Raw genomic sequence first — 19,770 nt, 5'->3', positions numbered from 1 at the left:
TCGTCCTAGCCAATATATTTTTCATATATTTTTCTACTAATTTTTTTTTTTGATTATGTAATTACAATGTTCCAAAAAATTCAATTTTTATTTAAAATTACTACTAAATATTTATATTTTTAACTATTTCTCTAAAATAATCTATAACTAGATTTTTATAATTACCAAATATATTTTTATAATTCATAATCATACGTTTAGTTTCTTTCTCATTTAAAATAAGTTCATTATTTTTTAACATCTTTCTCTTATTAAGTATAAGAGAAAGATGGTTAAAATTGCATGCAATATTAACTAAAGGTGATCAACTTCAGAGTTCGATATTTTTTTTAAATAAATCACAAATTTAATGATATATTTGGCTTGTTTTATTAATCGACCATTTCTCGGCTATAACTTGGCGGGTGATGGATTTTAAGTGCTCAAACGTTTTGGGCTTGTCGGCGTAGACACGACCCTTAGCGTAACCTAACAAAAAAATACATCGCCGGTAAAGCGCATGATCTTGGCAACCATAGCGTAAAAAATACGATATGTAAACTTTTCAAGCAAAATATTCAACGTTGCACCCGATGTGTGGCAAGTTGGAACCACGTGTCTCACATCAATATCTTCAATTTCATATTAAAAAGTGATCGGTTATCATGCGCCTATAGCGCTCACCATTGACTGTCCGACTTTCATAATTTTCAATAAAGTAAAGCACAATGACGCCACCTGACCATAATGACACCAAACAATCACTTTTTGGGCATGTAACGGTCTCTCGTGAATCACGTCAGGATTTTCCTCGCCCGATATGCTGTAATTTTGCTTATTAACATACCCAGAGAGGTGGAAGTGCGCCTTATTAGAAAAGAAGATTTTCCTTTCCTTTTTCTAAATTAAAAATTAGGTTGTAAATTTCTTCTAAAGATACTGATTCAAATTCTCTAAATTTGACATTAAATGTTTCATTATAGTTAATGCACTGGGGATACGATATCAATTATACAGAAAAGAGTCACAATTTTATTTATGTATATTGCCTGTAGTATCTATCATAACAGCGCATGCGCGTTATATTCATAAGAATATACATAATATTTTGGTCCTAACAATGCGACTTATCGACCATCGTCTGTGTTTTTGCTATACATATATTTTTGTAAATTTCAAATAAATGGTAGATTTGACATTAAAGCTATTTTTATTGGTCTTTGTTGTAGTTGTATTAAACAGCTTTATGCATCATATTTTGCGTATTTTTCGTAACTGCGCATGCGCGTGATATTTTACAATATACAATTTTGGCCTTAGCAGCGCGTCGTAGCGTCCAGTAAGAATCTTAGTGGAATGTTTTTATTTTATTTATTTTTAAATGTTTAATTAAATGGAAAAAGTAATTTTTACTGTTTTATATAATAATTGCATTGATTTTGAGTAATCGTTTCAGTTATCGGAGAGATAAGGAGCGTTACTTTTTTAAAAAACGGCGCGGCGGCCTGCGAACCTGCTCATTCGAGCAGCGGCCATAGTGGCGAGCGGCGAGCGGCGTGCGTTTTGAAAAATCTGGGTTCGCGCACGGACGCGACGCGGACGCGGAATCGAAGCGAGCGAGACGGAGCTAGCGGCGGTGGCGCTGGCATCGCGGATTCTTTCGGTTCGCCGCTCGGCCGCGGCGCTGCGATCGCGCCAGTCGGCTAGTCTCGCAGCCCGGCCGCCAGCACAAAGGGCCGCCGCCCGTCGTTCGCGGTGAGGTGCGACGCGTCGTTGCGCGCGGCGTTGCGACGCAGCCCCCGGAGCGCCGTCGCCCCGGGATGTTGAGCGGCTTGCGAGAGCGCTGACGCCATGTCCGGCCGCCGCGGCCCTCCGCCGTCCGCGCCGCTCCTGGCGCTGCTCGTCTCGCTGCTCCTGGACGTGGCCTTCGCCAACCACGGCAAGACGTTCTACATACACTGGAACACCACCAACAGCATTTTCCGCATCGACAACACGGATCACGTCTTCGACCTCAACAAGGGCAACTCCCAGTTCGACTACGATCAGGTCAACATCGTGTGTCCCGTCTACGCCACCGACGCCTACGACGAGAACCAAGAGAAGTACATCATATACAACGTGTCCAAGGAGGAGTACGACACGTGCCGCATCACCAACCCCAACCCGCGCATCATCGCCATCTGCGACAAGCCTCAGAAACTCATGTTCTTCACCATCACGTTCAGGCCCTTCTCTCCGCAGCCGGGCGGGCTGGAGTTTTTCCCCGGCAAGGACTATTACTTCATTAGCACGTCGAGCAGGGACGACCTGCACCGGAGGATCGGGGGGTGGTGCTCGTCGCACAACATGAAGCTAGTGTTCCGGGTGTGCTGCCGGCCCGAGGAGCCCCCCACGAGCCCGCCGCCGCCGGCGATAACGCCCCCGGCGCCTCCGCCCCCTCCTCCTCCGGCTCCGGCGCCTCCCCGGCCGCCCGCCACGCAGAAACCCACCGTCAAGAAGACGCACAAGTACGACAAGGCGCCCAACGAGGTGGTCAAGAGCGCCGAGCTCTCCGCGTCCGTCAAGAGCGGCCTCTCCGGCGTCTGCTGGGCCGTCTTCTTCCTCGTCGCGCTGCTGCGGTGAACCTATTCCAGTATTACGTGTGTGTAAATACGAACGTGTACATAGTGCGGCGTTAATTTATCATAGGCGAATTCTAGATACGATGATCGATGTGCCGATAGTAGTTTTAAAGACTAATGCGGGGACGCGTCGGTTGCGACTCCTCGCGCGCACTCTTTATCTCTCTTACTATGCTGTGATTTCTGTTTTTATTTATTCGACATTCGGTTCGATCGACGTTCTTATTCCGATGGTTGTGTATTTATGTATTTTGTATAGACGTGTACATATTCAGTATTGCGCATTCGTGGATCTTTCGTCCGATACACTGTACATATTAATTAAGAATTTGTATTTATCGTATGCTTATCGTTTATATCGGAACACAAAACTGCCTAATTTTTATACAAGATCACTCCGACTAAGCAGACTACTTAGCCCTTTATGCATTATGTAATTTAATTTGACATCTTCGCTAGTCGCCGTTACTGTGCAAATAAATTGCCTAATTTTTCCAAAATTTATTTTTATATCAAATTGGCTAATTTACAACAAAAACTTTCAGGTCATCTGGGTTTTTTGCCAGGTTAGTTAATTTTTTTATTTTAAATGTTAATATCTTGCCTCGTACCAAAAAAGTTTCTTACAACACTCATTTAAAAAAAAAAATTAAGTTAATTCCTGTTATCAAAGATCAAATTTATTCTAATAAAATTGTTATTAATTTTATTTATTTATATACAATTATAAATTACATTTTTAAGTAGACTCGTTGCGGAGAGTTATTTATGGAGTATTCACTGTTAAAATTTAAAAAAAAAAACGAGCGGCACTGAATGAGCGTTAATGAGAACAGTGAACACCCCATGAATAGCTCCTCAATGAATATACTTCAAAAATGTCATTTATAATTTTATTTAACACTAGGCTTACGGCACCTGTCAAATTGCCTGGTTTCAAATTTGATTTGTATCAAACTTTTTATGTTTGAACAATGCAAATATATGAACACTGGACACTATATACCTATTTTTGATGGCACCCATCAAATCGACTGGGTTATGCCCATAAACCTAATGTTAAATAAATAAAACGTGTAAACACATGAATAAATATTTATTTTTTTAAATTTAACCCATAACAGGAAAGTACTGTCAAATTACATTTGAGTCCTACAAAAGTAAGTGTTCGGAGAACATTTTTTGCTACTCCCATTATTAAATTATGCTCATTCTAAAATTATAGAGATTTTTTTTTATTGTTTTACCAATAAACTTAAATATTCTTTTAAAAAATAGTGGATATTGCATAATATGAACTCTCAAGTATTTTATATTAGAATATTTTTTATATAACAATAATATATTACCAACTGCACAATATAAATAAAATTTCATTAATAAGCAGTATATCTTAAAACAAATATTCAAATTAAATTAGTTTATTATTGCTAGTGCAATTTGGAGAATATCTAGAACTGATTCTGATATTATTGTTTTGTTTTTATGAGCAATATATAAAACAATTATTCCATAAATCAAATTGTGCATTACTATTGGACAGATTAGCATTGATCAGAATGTGAACACCTTATTACTGAATTAATTTTCGAAGAAAAAATCCGAAGATTTACCTTACATAAATGCACAAACAGCTCGTTTTATGAAACCAAGTATTTTTAATGCATATGTCTCAAAATAATTCCCTGTTTAAATAGCACCTTAAAAAACTGCAACAGTATTTTTTTTTATCAAAATTTATGCAATTTTAGATTTTTTGAAATAAAACGATGGATTAGCCATGATCGAAGTGCAAGAAATGTCTTTTGAAAAAAATAATCAGAATACTATTGTGTGCAATTATGTTAATATGTTCATTGATTTTTTTATGATATTTTACATGCTTAATTCAATTTTAATAAAAAAGGGCAGATAACGAATTTTGCTTTTGAACGACTCGTTTAAAGTTTACACAAATTGTAGAGCAGCGAAGGTTAAGGTGTGTTTTATAGTAGCCACACCTGAGCCCCAAATCTTTAGCCTATTTTCAAACCTTTATTTACATTATGGCCTAATCGTTTCGCCACATCGCATTCCATACGCCCTTTTTTAATATTAAGATTTTGCTCTCGCAGTGCTGATTTCAGATCTTAAAACTGTCACATGTCATCGTTTTACTACAATGACATCGTATACAACCTATTTATAACGTCCAGTCGCACCAGTCTTGTTTGTGTGCCGACGCATCTGTCCACCGGATGCGTGAAAATAAATAAGAGGCGCGTAAATAGCTCCATGTCCATCCATCGGGACATGCCGCGTTTTGATGCCGAGCGTGAATGATTCATTACGGCCGGAGATGTAAAACTTTCGACCCCCAGTAACTAGTCTCGAACCGCACTGTAGTTTTATTTCGATCCTGCGCCGGCTAGGGGTGGATGGTGTGGGTAATGGATTTGCTTTAAACTAATCAACTCAATATCAGACAGACGAAGGACTGTGTTCTCCGTTTTTTTTCTTCATTTTTTTTGTTTGTTTTCCGCGACGTTTCCCCGTTGAGATCAATCGGAGCGACTGATATCAAAAATTGATATGTCCGCCTTTATAAATTATCAGAATAATATTTATAAAAGTCTGTTTTAGTGTGTTTTTAGTACTCAGTTTTTTTATTCACCGTCGTTTTATTGAAACATATAAAAAATGCAACTTATGTGAGATAGAAGCTATTCTACCATCTAGTATCAAAAAGCGTATCTACGATAGAGTCAAAAGTATCTAGGTATTTTGAATCAATACTTTTATAGTTACACTCTTCTGATTCTAAATCCTCGGAAGAGTTAGTTTAGATTTTATAGCATATTTTTGATGGATTAAAAAATGCATTCTCGAGTCTGATACGAATGTACATATTTACTAATATCTCAAATTTAAAATTGTTCCTTTAACATTTAGCGATCCATCGGTGGGTTTTTGGTATCATCGAACTCTCGGAATATGAATCTAATCACTGTAGTGTCTGCACGCAGTCCCCAAAAGGATTTGATCCGCTCGATTTAATTGATACGGGCGTTCTCGGAAACGGCAGGAATTCGAAGCCGAGTGGCATTTTCCTTTTTTACGACTTACGCATAGTTTCGTTCGATTTCGCGTGTGCTCTCCGCCTTTTTTTGCGCCTCCCCTTTCCTTCTTTCTTCTGCGCCGACAGAGCTTTTTCGCCCGTAGCGAAATTCCGCGGAAATTTTTCGAAAATTTTCGGACTCGGTCAGTGTGCGCGGTACGTATTCGCCTCGGTGCGGCGGTCGCGGCAAAAACCAGAGGTCCGCCGTACGTTTTTGCTCGGGGGTCCGAGAGCGTTTTCTTTCTTTGTGCAATCCTCCCTTTCCGGCGCTCCGTTTGTCCGCCGGACTACCGGCCCCCGGTCTTGAATTGTTCCGGTTTAGAACTCGACGGCGAATTAGTCACGAAATCGCGTCAGTTTGGCGACCGCGGCAGCGAAGCGGTTAATCCGAGATATTTTCGGTAAAAGTCTAACGACAACGCGATTAACTCTCGGCCAATTGAGTCTAGAAAGTTTTTTATACGGTACCATCTCAGGGACGCAAAAAATGTCATTGGTACTCTCACAATCAGCCAATATTAATCATATGGTTGCCGAGTCCGCATATCTTCTTCAATTCAAAAAATTCTTAAATTTTCGTAAAATTTAAAAACATATATAAAATTTCGACAAGCAAAGGGTTAAAACTATTTTTTCAAAGGGTTAAAATTATTTTTTATTTTACTCAAACGTTGAATGTAATATATATGCCGTATATCTCCGCTTCGTATACATATGTGAGCTTTCATATTTGAACATTGCTTTATTTCGTCTATTCATAGAAGTTTATTCGCGTCAGACGTGGCTTATGCGACTTTATCACTGAAAACTTTGTCTGTTTACCCTTTTATTTATGTAAATACGTATATGTATGCAAAAGCGTCTAACTTTGATATCATTTTTTATGATTAATATTTACAGCGTTTCATACGTACAAACTTTTATAAAATGCCGCTTAACAGACGAACTGCAGAATATACAGTAAAATCGATGATGATGGAAGAAGATCAGCTATTTTTTTAACATAAATAAATTGAAAGATGCTGGAAATATTAGTTAATCTTGAAACAATTTATAGCACGGGAAATGACGAAAAATAAACTTAGTAGTAAAATTCAGTTAGTTATACTTAATTGCATACTTTTTAATTAATATTTTAACAGGCAATCGCTTTTGATAGATTTGATTTAAACTAAACACTCGTTTCGATTTAACCGAGTTTTACTGTATTATGCGCTTGTTAATCGATTGACCGTTGCCAAATTGTGCAATGCTCGTTTGCGAGTTAAACGCTCGGTTAAGTGCGACTTTTTTATGCATACGTATGTATATGATTTTTTCTCTTTTATTATTCGTTTCAATTCAATTCATAAATTGCAACAGATTTCGATCGCAGCTAGATTGGCCGGCCGGTTTCGCAATTGAAAGTACATTGTGAAGAAGTAGAGAAAAAATATGGCACTACTACCTACATAAGTAGCTAACAATGGACGGTGCATGTGGTCAGGCGAAATTGCACTTCATTTTTCGAGTGTGTCCATTCCGCGATTAAATAATAGATATATGGTGTTCATAAAGATTTGACCCCTGCAGTAGTAGCCCACTCAGACGGCGGTCGGTGGTTATATGGCTCTCTACAATTTATATATGGCGCGTATTCCCCATAAATACGCGACAGACTAAGGGGGGCAGCTCTGCAAATCGACGACCATTGTTGTATTATGTTTGTAGTTTATAAATAGTTTGCGTATGTGTGTAATATTATTTCAGCGTGTACTCTCTTTTTTTTCGGTTTGTTTGTTGTAATCCATTACTTTTTTTCAACTTTGGCGACGTCTTGTTTCGGGGCGAAACCTCCCCATAAATCGACTCGCTCGCTCGTAGTTGTAATCAATACTTGCGGCCGTATTCCGTTTAAAGCCGGTTAATTGGATTTTAGTGAGAGAATTTAATCAATTTCTCTATCGAAAGACAATTTGCTCAATTATGAGCCGATTTCTTGGAGGGGATGGGGCGAAACTGCGGTTTTGGCGTTTGACGATCGCGCCACTCTTGCTCTTTGGCGTTAAAAGTTACTGTAGAAAGTAGTATCTTTACAGTGGGCCTCAATTTAAAAAAAATATTTCAATACTGGTTATGATTTAACAATATCTTAAACTTGTAGAGCTTGCAATTGCATATTTTCCGGCTGCGCGGCTTGGTTAACAATAGCAATTTTACTATTTTTTTTTTAAAGAATATCGTATACATAGGGATTACATTTATAGCTACGTTACTGATATTTAAATTCAACGCAGGGATAACCAACGTTTTGCATTACATGTGTCAATTTCTTCTCGGACTAGTTCAAGTGCGTCTGTTCCCAGTCAAAAAATGTTGTTAACCCTTTAACTGCTATGACGTTTATCAAATTTAAATAGATAAAAAAATGACTTTTACCACTATCGCAGTAACAATTTCTCTACTGGCTCGTAAGAATTTATTTGCAAAATATTCCCCAGTTAACCCTTTAGACGCGTAATCAAAAATAAATATTAAATTGTTTTTTGTAGAATGCAAATTTTACTTTGTTACTATGTTTAAAAGTTCTGATTTTTATTTATTTAAAATTCATTTTTTTTTACTGATTTTTTCCTAAAGAGATAAAAAAATCAATCATTTGACTTTGGTCGATTTACGCGTTCAAAGGGTTAAGCTTTTCGTCAAAGTTGTCGATCATTCGTTGAAATTATGCATAATAAATGTTAGTGTTGGGTATCATCTAAATAATTATAATTTTTCATTTATAAATGTTGTTAATCGCTTTTCGAACGGTGTTTCGAGAGTGGTCAGTCGAAAAAAATATCTATACGTACATCCACATAGTACAACAATGAAAACTAATTAAATGCTAATTTATCTCGGCTCGCGATCTGATGCTGAGATAAATGCGGATTGCTCGCCTAGAAGATGGGCATAAGCCAGTGTATGTGTGTACTCTTTTTTTCTTCTCCAAACACAAGCCCGGCCGCCACCGTTTCGTTTTGATGGATTTGAAGTATTCCCTTTTCCCGGGTCCGCTGCTGCGGTATCCCGGCTTTTCGGGAACGCTTTTGTGTGCGGCTCACCTCCCCACGGTCTCTGATCTCTTGCCATTTTAATTGACGCCGGTTTGTTCTTTGATCTAACCAAAATAGATCTTGTGATCTTCATCGCCGCACACAGCAGCAGCACGCCTTCCGCGTCACCCGGTTATAAATTTTTACATCGAAAACAGCTGTCACCAGTGTGCGTGTGTACGTTGAAATAGACCATGTCTAGAAAATGTCTTTTCGTGAGATTGGAACGGATTGAGACGTCCTCATCGACGCGTTGTTCGCAACCGATCAATCTTTCTTTTTTTTTGCTTTGCTCTCCTCGCCCAAGAACTTAAGGCGCGTTTATTGCCCTCCAGAACGTCCAATCTTGTGCATGTACAATGTAAGCATACAGTCGAACTCTGTTATGGCGTTTTCTAGTTTCGCGTAATCGTTTTTTTTTATGTTTGTCTTGTATGTGCTCAGATTGGACGCATGCTTGGATACTGTTTCTTTTTTATGATAATGATTGCTCACTTTTGCAATTCTTTCAATTGTTTCCCTTACGCAACGCTAAATTATGTTGCGAGTCAGTGATACGTGTGAGCAGCGTTTCAAGTTTCTTATGACGGAATTGATAGAAAAAATATGTATATAAAACGTAAAGCTTGATTTCACTTATTTTACATTGATCCAACGGGCGTTAGTTTTTAACTGTATGCATATGTTACAGGTAAAGTGTTGAATTTCGATAAAATATGCACTTATTATGAGTTTTAGTTAAGCTTACAATGCTACATTTCATGTATGCTTTAACTAGTGAGTGTGTGAACTCTGACGTGACACGTCACCGTACAATATTTGACGGACGAGCGTGTTTGACAAGTTAGATCAAAAAATGAACACCCCATGAATCTATTTATAATTTAAATATATAAATTGGCAAAAAGATTTATCTTACATAAATGGTTTAAAATACCTATTAAATATATAAATTATTTAATTTAGAATACTTTGACAGACACCTAAAAGTGAGAACATATAATAACTAGTTGCATTGTTTATAAATTCTATAAGTTATTTGATTTGCTATGTGATATATTTATTTTCCAAATTCACACTTTACCTGTAACGATTTTCCGGACAAAAAAATATTTCAAATTTAATACTTAAAAAAATTAAGGTAAAACATTTGTATTGTTGAATTTGTGCATTGTTATTCACCGACATTCATTCGCATATTTCCGAATGACTGTCTGTGAATAACAATGCACAAATCAGAGTGAAACAATTCAGCCTGCATTAAATCTGTATACACAGCAATTTTTATTTGTTGATCACAACCTAATTAATCCATTAGTTTTCATAGAAGCAATCGTTAAAGTCCTAATCAATCTTTATTTTACATTTAATTGTCTGTTTTTATAGATGGAAACTAGTTAAAAATGTTAAAAAAAATAATTAGAATACCAACAACAGATATTTTGAAAAACTTAAAAAAATTTCATTCATTGGGTTCTCTTCAAATTGGTTGCTACATTGAACTCGGTAGTTAAATATTCAACAATCCAAATTTTAAACCCTAATTTTCTTTAATTTTATATTGAAAATATTCTTTTGGCCGGAAAAATCCGAGCACTGCCTGTAACATACACTTGCACAGCGAGTTACCGTTTTAGAAAAAGCAACCCTCTAGCATACATTCGGCGTTTAACGGCCGTTAAATTCTTCTTTACGCGACGATGATATCCAACATGTGTTTTAAGCTGTCAGACCATGCTGATGATGATGACGCTTTCGACGCCCTGCGTCTTCTTTTTATTTTATCGTCATCAGGGTTCGTCGTCCCCCGAACTAGAGAGCATACACACATAAATATTTCGGCGCGGATTCGCGAGAATTATCTCCGAGCCGCGTGCCCTCCGACCCGATAACTTAAAATTTCCAAAGTGTACGTCTGCATGGATGTATGTATGTAGGTACGTTACGGTATACGTCTTCGTGACGCGCGCCGGTCGACAACAACTGGTTTTAGAGACAATGCCGACGAGAGCGGTGGAGTGGCGAGGAGAGAAGATATGATGAAACTCCTCTTGGTTCGATTTCTGGAATTTCGTACTGGACATCTTGCATTTTTGTCGGCAGCTCAACTCCTTGATATATCGAGCGCCTTCGTATCTCCCAAGGAACTGCAGAATCATTATCTGTCTATGTATAAAACATTATCGAATTAGTTGCTCGTTAGTTATGTTTCCGATAACCAGCGTCAGTGATTGTCAAAGACGGAGATTATCTCGCGCTTCCGTAACGCGGGTGCCAAAATTTCAAAACCGTGGAATGCTTTTAGCGACGACTCGGGTCGCTCGCGTCTCTGTCCCTCTCTCGCATTTCTTCTTCCTCTTATCTTTACGACTGTTTAATTCGTGACACCTCCGGCTCGGCCCGCGCGGCCATTGTGTGTGCGTACAGGCCGTTTCGAATCCGACGCCCCCGTGCCGCGGGGTCGAAGACGGTTTTGATTCGCACCGTCTGTCTATACGCGCTTTTGGTCATGAGAACTCTTGTCTCAATGTTCCGATTCTCGGTACGGCTCCGTACCCCTGGATATAAATTTATAGTGTTCTTTGAATTTAAAGCACGCGTTTAATTGTTGGATCTAATATGTAATATAAGTCGAAACAACTATGGTTATAATAAACAGACGCCTTATAAAGATAGTGCATTTCATCAGCTAATCGATTCTGACAGCCAGTGTGTCGATACAAGTAGATAAATTTTAAGTTTGTATACCATGTACATGTATATGGAAAGCGATGTTTCGTTCCGTTTTATACTGCACGACTCATATGAACACATTCGTCTGGTTACGCGTGTCACCATTTCTGCCATTACAGTATTAAAGCATTTCACAAACGCCGTCCAATTTAATTTCATATAATCCACTGTCAGAGCTTTTCTATGACACGTTTCCGATTTCAGGACCTCGATAATATAAATAAAACAATAACACACTTTACAGATTCCAAAATCGACGTTTTTGACGCGGGTACATCTGTGGTGGTATTTTTTACCCCCCGTCGAGCGTATTCTCTCCTAAACGCTGATTCATCGACGATCGCAGTGCCGAAATATTCACACGCTCACATCTATAATGCCTTGACCATTCAAAGGAGAGCTCTCTCTCACTTTCGCCAATCCCCGAGCGTATCCATTACCGCCTATTAAACGCGTTTCTTGTTGCTCGCTGGCCGCGGGCCGCGCCCGTAGCGCCCCTGGCCCCCGTAGTGATACCACGGCACCTTTTTTGTTTCCCCGATGAGAAATATCGATTCCATTAACACCTATATATCACTGTCGCGTCTATATTGTTGCGGCCACCAAAATCTTTTTTCGGCCCCGGTGGAACAAAGGCCATCTTTGGGATACTCACAATGATGTTAACACACCTTGAAAATGCTCTTTGGCACCAACCTACGTGTGCGCGTGTATCGATGTGTGTAGTGTATCGCTTTTCCGCGCGACATTTAAGGAACTTCCCTAATCGGCTTATTGTGGAATTATCCCCGATCGGTGATATCGATACCTATTAAGTTTTTTTTTGTTTTTTTTTTCAATAAAATTTTATATCGATTTGAACTTATTTCGTGTCATGCCAAGCACTTTTATAAATCTGTGATATTTTACGGGGAAAACTTACAATTTACAAAACAATAATGGAATCTTCTGAATTCCAGTTGCTTCCTCAGATCCGAGTTGATTAGATGGTTGGCTGACGTTTTCTCCCTTGATTTAGTTATGAGCCTATACCAATTATCTGCATTACTTAGTTTCTAGAGAGTTGAAGCATCTGTCATTTTTAGTGCTCTATTTCAGCGTTGAAGTGTTTATTAACCCTTTTGGTGCCAAGCGAAATTATTCTGTGTATATGCAAAAGACGCCAAGCATTTTTTTTTTGTAAATATATTTTAAAAACATATTTCTGAAAATTTGTCTGAACTACTATTTATTATAGAAACGACATAAAATACAATTTAAACGAGCGAGTACACAAAAAGCATAGAAAAATATTAAATTAGGAGCATACGCCCGCGTCCTAGCAGCACTCATGTCGTCGTTCATTCAATCGGTTAAATAAGTCATAATGATGAATTCCTGCACTCTTTCGAGATGCTGCAGTAGATGCCTGCATAGTCAGTTTTTATTTATTTTCAGTCCATATGTTTGCTTCTTTCATTTGTATTAACGATTCGATAAACTCTCAGCGTTTTATTGAATTACTAAATTACAATTATTATTCAGAGGTCGAGAATTAATTATCAGATCTTGATTTTAGAGATCGTTAACGTTTTTTTGTAGGTTTTGAAAATCGGTCACACCCCCTTTTCCCATGGAGTTTAACCCACGCAGGCATCTCGATCTAGGGATTCTCGTGCGGAATGGCGAGAGGTAAAAATCTGATTATTATTGGGTGGTAATTGACGTTTGGTCCAGTAATGGGTCCATATGCGCCATTGAACGGCCGCAAATTATCGTTTCCTACCCACTGAGCCGAAATGATAAGACGGTGCTTCATTTACCGCATATACACACCTAAGGTATAGGTAGATAGATAGCTAGAGCGAGAGAGAGGGGTCAAGCCGCGCAAGGCTGTGTGGTCCCACTTTCGGCTAGACGCGGGATCTTATCTTAAGAGCTTAGGAATTCGTGAACGAAATTAATTTATAGTAATGCCGATTGCCGGTCCGTTCGTCCTCTTTGCCTCTTTTTTCCTCGTATCCGAGGGTAATGCACTCGCGGTGTTGCGTACCCTTCGGTTCGCACCGCTCGAAAGTCACAGCATCATCCCCAACATCATTATTCATTTACCCACAATTAGTGAAGATCTCTCACTCTCTCGCTCTTTCGACAGAGTCTATCCGGAGATCCCGGGGCAAAAGTCGCCATTTGTATCCGCATCGTACAATGTGTCTGTACAGTACACATCTTTTTTTTTATCTCCTCCAATGCCGACTATATAAGAACCAATTTACCGAACACAATAGGACAATAATAATCGTAATTTTTAAACGGTTCTATTTTTATTTATTATTTCACGTCCAGGCGCGCGCGTCCTACGCGCGTTTTTTTATTATCACTTTATTATTATCTCGCTGACTTTTGTGTGTGGTGTATGGCGGCTATAATAGATAGCGTCGGATGAATCACCTCTCACACTTTGTGCTTAGTTAAAAAAATACACCTAAAAATGTGCACAAAACATCATCGATGCTATCTGACTATTGATCTCTCGAGAGTTTTTAGATTTTATTTTTATTCCATCCATAAGCCCGGTTCACACGATTACATGTTTTTCGATCGCTATAAAAACTTGTGTATATATTATTGATCTGTATTAAACCGATTTTGCGAGATGACATCGAAATTTATTATTATTTTCATGCAATGAGCATAGACTGGGCTTTATTTAAATAATATTTTTATTTAATATAAAATTCATTAAATTATATTACAATCAGTACTTATGGCTTTGTTCCTGAATATGTTTATTTTGCAATATATCAGCTTTGATTTTTTATTATTAATTTATACCCATATTTTAGTCATTGTGATTAGTTGATAAGTAGCTTGATTTCTCTATACGTATGTTATAAGCCTACTGAATGATATTATTTTATGTATATGTGGATAATAACGTCGATCGATTCATGATTCAATTGCTGCCATAACGAATAGTAAATTTTTTTAACTGTTCGTTGATCAAATGTGTATTTATGTTTGCTTGTGATTTTATTGTATTGAATTGTCCTATCGCAAACTATTGATTTATATTATAATTTTTGACATTTTCGAGGCGATTTTTCGCCAGCGTATATTTAATATTAAATAAATTTATTTTAATTTTACATACATGTATCTGTATATATATACTTATTAAACATACATAAAACACAAAATTGTGATAATATAAATGATATTATATGTATATTCGGTCTAATTGAACGAAGCGTCTGCACACTAAATATCAAATTGATTGTAACACTATTTATTGATTTTAATAATGGCCTAATGTCGTCCATAAACGTTAATTTTTCAATATATATGTATATTCTATTTTGTATCGATATTTTTGTATATGTATGAATTGTAAATTATTATTGAACAAAAAAGTGAAAGACAAAAACTACTATTTGTACGCTTGATTATTCGGCGAATGTTAATTGATGGTTGAATTTTGGCAATAATCGTCAATTAACTATTCTCTATCGATTCCTCGTTGATTTACCTCTTTGAATGACATCTTTTGTATTGTATCGTAATTTTTATTTATTATCAATTTTATACGTATTACGGCTTATAATGACAATTGATTAAAAGCGATTAGTTTCGTAGATTTATTTACTAAACGTCATATTATAATTTTGAAATGTGATATTGATGATATTGTTGTCTCGTGACATTTTTTTGTTAGATGCGACAAGTAGCGTTTAAACAGTGGTGTGTTGCGTTGGCAACGAAGAGTGCGTTTCTCCGTCGGTTTTATGTTTAGTCCCATTGATCCGTAACCGGTGTTTATTTGCAACTTTCAAGAGTCACGTACAATATCCGTAATGCGTTGTTTGTATGTGTGCTGACAGATGTTAACTAATCAACTGTAAATTAACTTATTACGGATAGTGTTTCTAATAATTATTACATAACAATTTTAGCATAAATTGTACAATAAGCAATAGCGTCTAATGTAGTATTTGTACTAAAATGTTCATATTTATATATGCGCATTGTTTTTAATTGTAACCAAATGGCACAATTGAATTTTGTAAATTTTGTATATTTTCGTTTCATCTGTCAAAATTGTAGGTGTGTGTCTACGTACTATTCACCAAATTAAATAAATTATAATATAAAAAAAACATTTGTAACATTTGGTTATGGATTATAAATCAATGTTTTGTTCTGCATTTTAGTTACTTTTAAGGAAACTTAAAAATCATGGTCCACAAAGTAATCTCCTTTAAAAGGTGATCATATAAAAAATATATATATATATATATAACTATATATAAACTTATGGGTGTATGTGTGTTTGTAAGGTGCAACGAAAACATTAACATTGAACTTTAGGTGATTGTATTCTGTGTATTGTATGTGACACAAGTATTATTCTTATATAATTTACATTAAATTTTGTTGTGTAAAAACAATGCCATTTAATATATATATGTGAAAGTGTATTTTTTTCTACGTTAATATACAGTGCCGACGATGCTAAATGCCATATAACCGTAATTACACATGTAAATATACGTATCACTTAAATGTGCTGAACACTTACACTTTTGACGGACTTTTTTTGTTGTATAAATTATTTGGAAATGTGTCGAGTCTTTTCACATTGAAAGTCTTTTATGAGCTACACCTATGATTGACTTGAACGCGGTCATATTTATGGAAAACGTGTCACCTTTTGATATAAATTATATGAATAAATAAATATTTTTAATAAATAAATGTTTACATTAACTGTTCAGTGGATATTATGAAGGTGATCTGTTATGATGTAGTTAAAAAAGACAAAATTTATTTTTATTTAACGTCTTGTCCTATTTGCATTTATCCTTTCTTTCACGTATGTACATATGTGCGTGATCGTTTCGAGGAAACCCCGTTTATCTCTACTGATTTTCAATGACAATATTTGTGTCTACAATCACTGTGTCTTATGTAGAATGGAGGCACTAATTTAGGGTAATTTATATGTATGAATGTGTATGTATCTATATTATATACATATATTTATGTACACATGTGTATGTATATAAATGCCATAGAATTATCTCTTATATACTGCAATGTATGTAAAAATATATATTAAAATTTACAATTAAGACATGAACACTACAATGATTATATTATATATAATTTTAATTATAAACGAAAAATGATGAATGAATGATTAATAAAAAAAGATAACAAATTTACTGGTTTATTTTTTATCTCATCCATCCTGTATTTTATGTTATTTTAATGGATATTGTATGTATGTTGTCAACATTATCAATAAGTGAAGCTAAAGTATGCATATTATGTATTATTTTAAAAATTATCTACAAATGCCATTATGTTAATGTATACAACTATTATTTATCTATTATTTAAAAACAATAACGAACGTTGATTGTTTCTACTAAAAATATCATTTTAAATGAAGAATTTCGTTTATGAAAGTACTATACGATAACATTTTATTTTTAGCAACGATTAATTTAACTTTATGATTACTCTTGTGTTGATCTGAAGGCTTGAAATGTGACACTAATCCAACATCGTCTAAGAAAGTATGTTTAAGGAGACACTGAAATATTTATATACACATTCCGCAATCTGAGCACAGGATGTATTCTCAGAATCCGGTGAATAAATTAAGAGAGCTTTTTCAGTGCATTTTGCGAGTGCTTACAAATAGACATGCAATTAACTACAACATTGCGATAGTTTTATTGCAATTCACACTAACCTTTCATGTTGACCATTTTATTTGAGTAAAACTGGGCGTTTAGAGGCATGAAGAGATTTATCTATTGTATAATGAGACATCATTACTTATTCGAATTTATTTTTATTTTCCAGCTAATCAACCTAATGGCGTATTCTTAAAAAGTACAAATTTTGTGATCTGTGGCATCGTGGCTGAGTTGCGTCAGTAGCAGCGTGTTGCCTTACTCTTCCTTCCAGTGCTACTCCGCTGCCGTTCAGATAGCTGTCTTCGCAACCAGCTGATGACAAAGCCAATGAACATTTTTTTTAATCTCGTCACAACTTCATTCATAAAACTCACATAGTATTTACTATCCCATGCTTGCAATTGCTGCTTTTTACCCTTATATACTGCAATAAGTATGACCTCCCAGAAATGATGAGGTCCTCTCAAATATCTAATGATTAGTTGATTGTCAATACAGTTTCGAATTTGATACTTCAAAAAAAGATGAACTAACTTTTAAGTGGCAGTCGAAATAACAGCTCATTTGCTAAACTAGAGCATCTGAACTGAAGCTATCTATTAGCATATATTAGAGAAGAAGAATCCTTCATGGAAGTTTCTCTCTTTTCGATATATCTTGTCAACTTCTAATATGGTTCGCTATATCTCAACCTGACGTCACCTTGTCCAAACATCTTAGTTTCAATATGACTCGTAAATATCAATATTTTGCCATGTTCAAATCCATTCATGTTTATATACAATATATATGTAGTTTATTGCTGTGTCTTGTCCTCCACATATCCCCTTTATTATCACTGTTTTGTTAATGTGTAGGTCTGACACATAAGTGAATTATTCCTGTACGATGTACATTTAATTCGTTTTATCGTGAGTTAAGGCCAAATTAACACTGGATAGTGAACTTGATTCTTCTATTAATCTTGTTGCTCATGTCATCATCTTTCATTACAATTCCAGATAGGTAAAACCATGGATATTCACCGATACAATAGATTGATTAACAGTCAATCAAATAGTGATTTTGATAGTCATATAAAGTGCAAATTTATACCTCAATAAAGAACGGATATAAAGTGTATTAAATTGAGAATATTTGAAATCAATAAAAAATCTACTTACACTTCACTAAAAATAGCTATGGAGCAATGCAGGTTAGTTGATATAATAAAAGTTATCTATTCTTATAAAATACCGTATTTTTATTCGTTATTGTAGTGAAATGTAATGTGTTAATGTGTCGGTAAAACAATAATATAGAGATAGTAGAAAAGTAAATTTCTATAGACTTTTGTGACTTGCAGCCAGTTGGACGCCAGAAGAGCTATTTATTGTACAAAACATATTCAAATGAGGAAGAGTCGTAGAGCCTTGTAGTTGTGAAAATCGTACGGCTCTTCCGTCAGTTGAGTCAAATTGGTGAGTCTTAGAAGTCCGAGAGTGAGCGTCTTCCGTGGTGATTAGCGAAGATTTTAAAAGAACGGTTTCAAAATTTTTTGCTTACAAAAGTCTATGTGGTTATTGTGCAATTCTCAGATGTTCTTAAATGCCGATTTTATTTACCCTTTGAGTAGTATCTCCGTACTTGTATGGTAGTCGATCTTTCACTGTTTTGTAGTACCCCAGATAGTTATATATTTACATATACAAATGAATAAATAAATAAAAAACATTATATTTATGTTTTTTTATTTGATTTAATGTAAATGATTTTTATAGAAAATAATACCAATAAATTAAAGAGTACGAAATAAATGAATTTTATAAAAAATATTGAATCTCTAAATTGATATAAAAAAATTCCACAAAAGCGGGAATAATATATAAAAAATATGTAAAATAAATAAACGAAATTTAATAATAGAAAAATGTTAAAATAAATTATTAAAATATAATAATACAAAAGAGTAAAAGAAATGAAAGCAATAAAACGTTGAGAATCACAGAGTTTTTCTATAATATATTATAAATGCAATTTAAAATAATAATAAATAAATAAGAACAGAAATAATTGTGGAAAAATACATAAAATTAACTCGTTCCCAGGTGTATACTAACAAATTGAGAAATTATAAATTTACTCACTACTCAAAGGGTTAATGTGTTAAGCCAAACTTTTGTAATTTGCTGCTATCTAAATGCTGTTATTAACACTAGGTTTACAGGTATAAACCCGTCAATTTGACGGGTGTCATTAAAAATAGGTACACAGTGACCAGATTTTCAAAAATAAGAAGTTTACGAAGTCGTAAAAAACCCAGACAAAATACTGTTTGATACAAATCAGAAACCTGTCAATTTGACGGGTGCTATAAATAGTGTTAAAAACAAGAAAATCTTTGTTTCATTGAGAATTGGGGCCAGGGCTTCAAACCATTATTCTTTTTTATATCAGTTTTCGTTCCGGAAAAAATAAAGTTTTTTCTGTTTTCGGTTCTCAGTTCAACTCCAAGTGAAGTGATTTTTTTTATTTGTATTAAAAATTTAATTTCTACCATAATTTAGAACATTTTATTCATTATATTTTGTAAT

General features: G+C 35.5%; 1 protein-coding gene across 1 annotated transcript; it reads left to right on the top strand.

Moving 5' to 3' along the window:
* Window positions 1–1,501: 1,501 nt before the first annotated feature.
* LOC148236720 (ephrin-B2a-like) lies at window positions 1,502–18,430 on the top strand. Its single transcript, XM_088182519.1, has one exon. It carries the CDS (start codon window positions 1,831–1,833, stop codon window positions 2,602–2,604), a length of 774 nt encoding a protein of 257 aa, XP_088038645.1. The 5' UTR covers window positions 1,502–1,830; the 3' UTR covers window positions 2,605–18,430.
* The last annotated feature ends 1,340 nt before the right edge of the window (window positions 18,431–19,770 follow it).

Source organism: Plectrocnemia conspersa, unplaced genomic scaffold (assembly GCF_051122295.1).
Source record: "Plectrocnemia conspersa isolate PC_06_02 unplaced genomic scaffold, ASM5112229v1 ptg000003l, whole genome shotgun sequence".
Classification (NCBI taxonomy): domain Eukaryota; kingdom Metazoa; phylum Arthropoda; class Insecta; order Trichoptera; family Polycentropodidae; genus Plectrocnemia; species Plectrocnemia conspersa.
Note: the sequence above shows the minus strand (reverse complement) of the source record. Positions and strands in the feature narration are given on the sequence as shown.

What these genes read in the sequence shown, in the direction of transcription:
- LOC148236720 (XM_088182519.1), top strand. Translation starts at nt 1,831, where the DNA reads ATGTCCGGCCGCCGCGGCCCTCCGCCGTCCGCGCCGCTCCTGGCGCTG.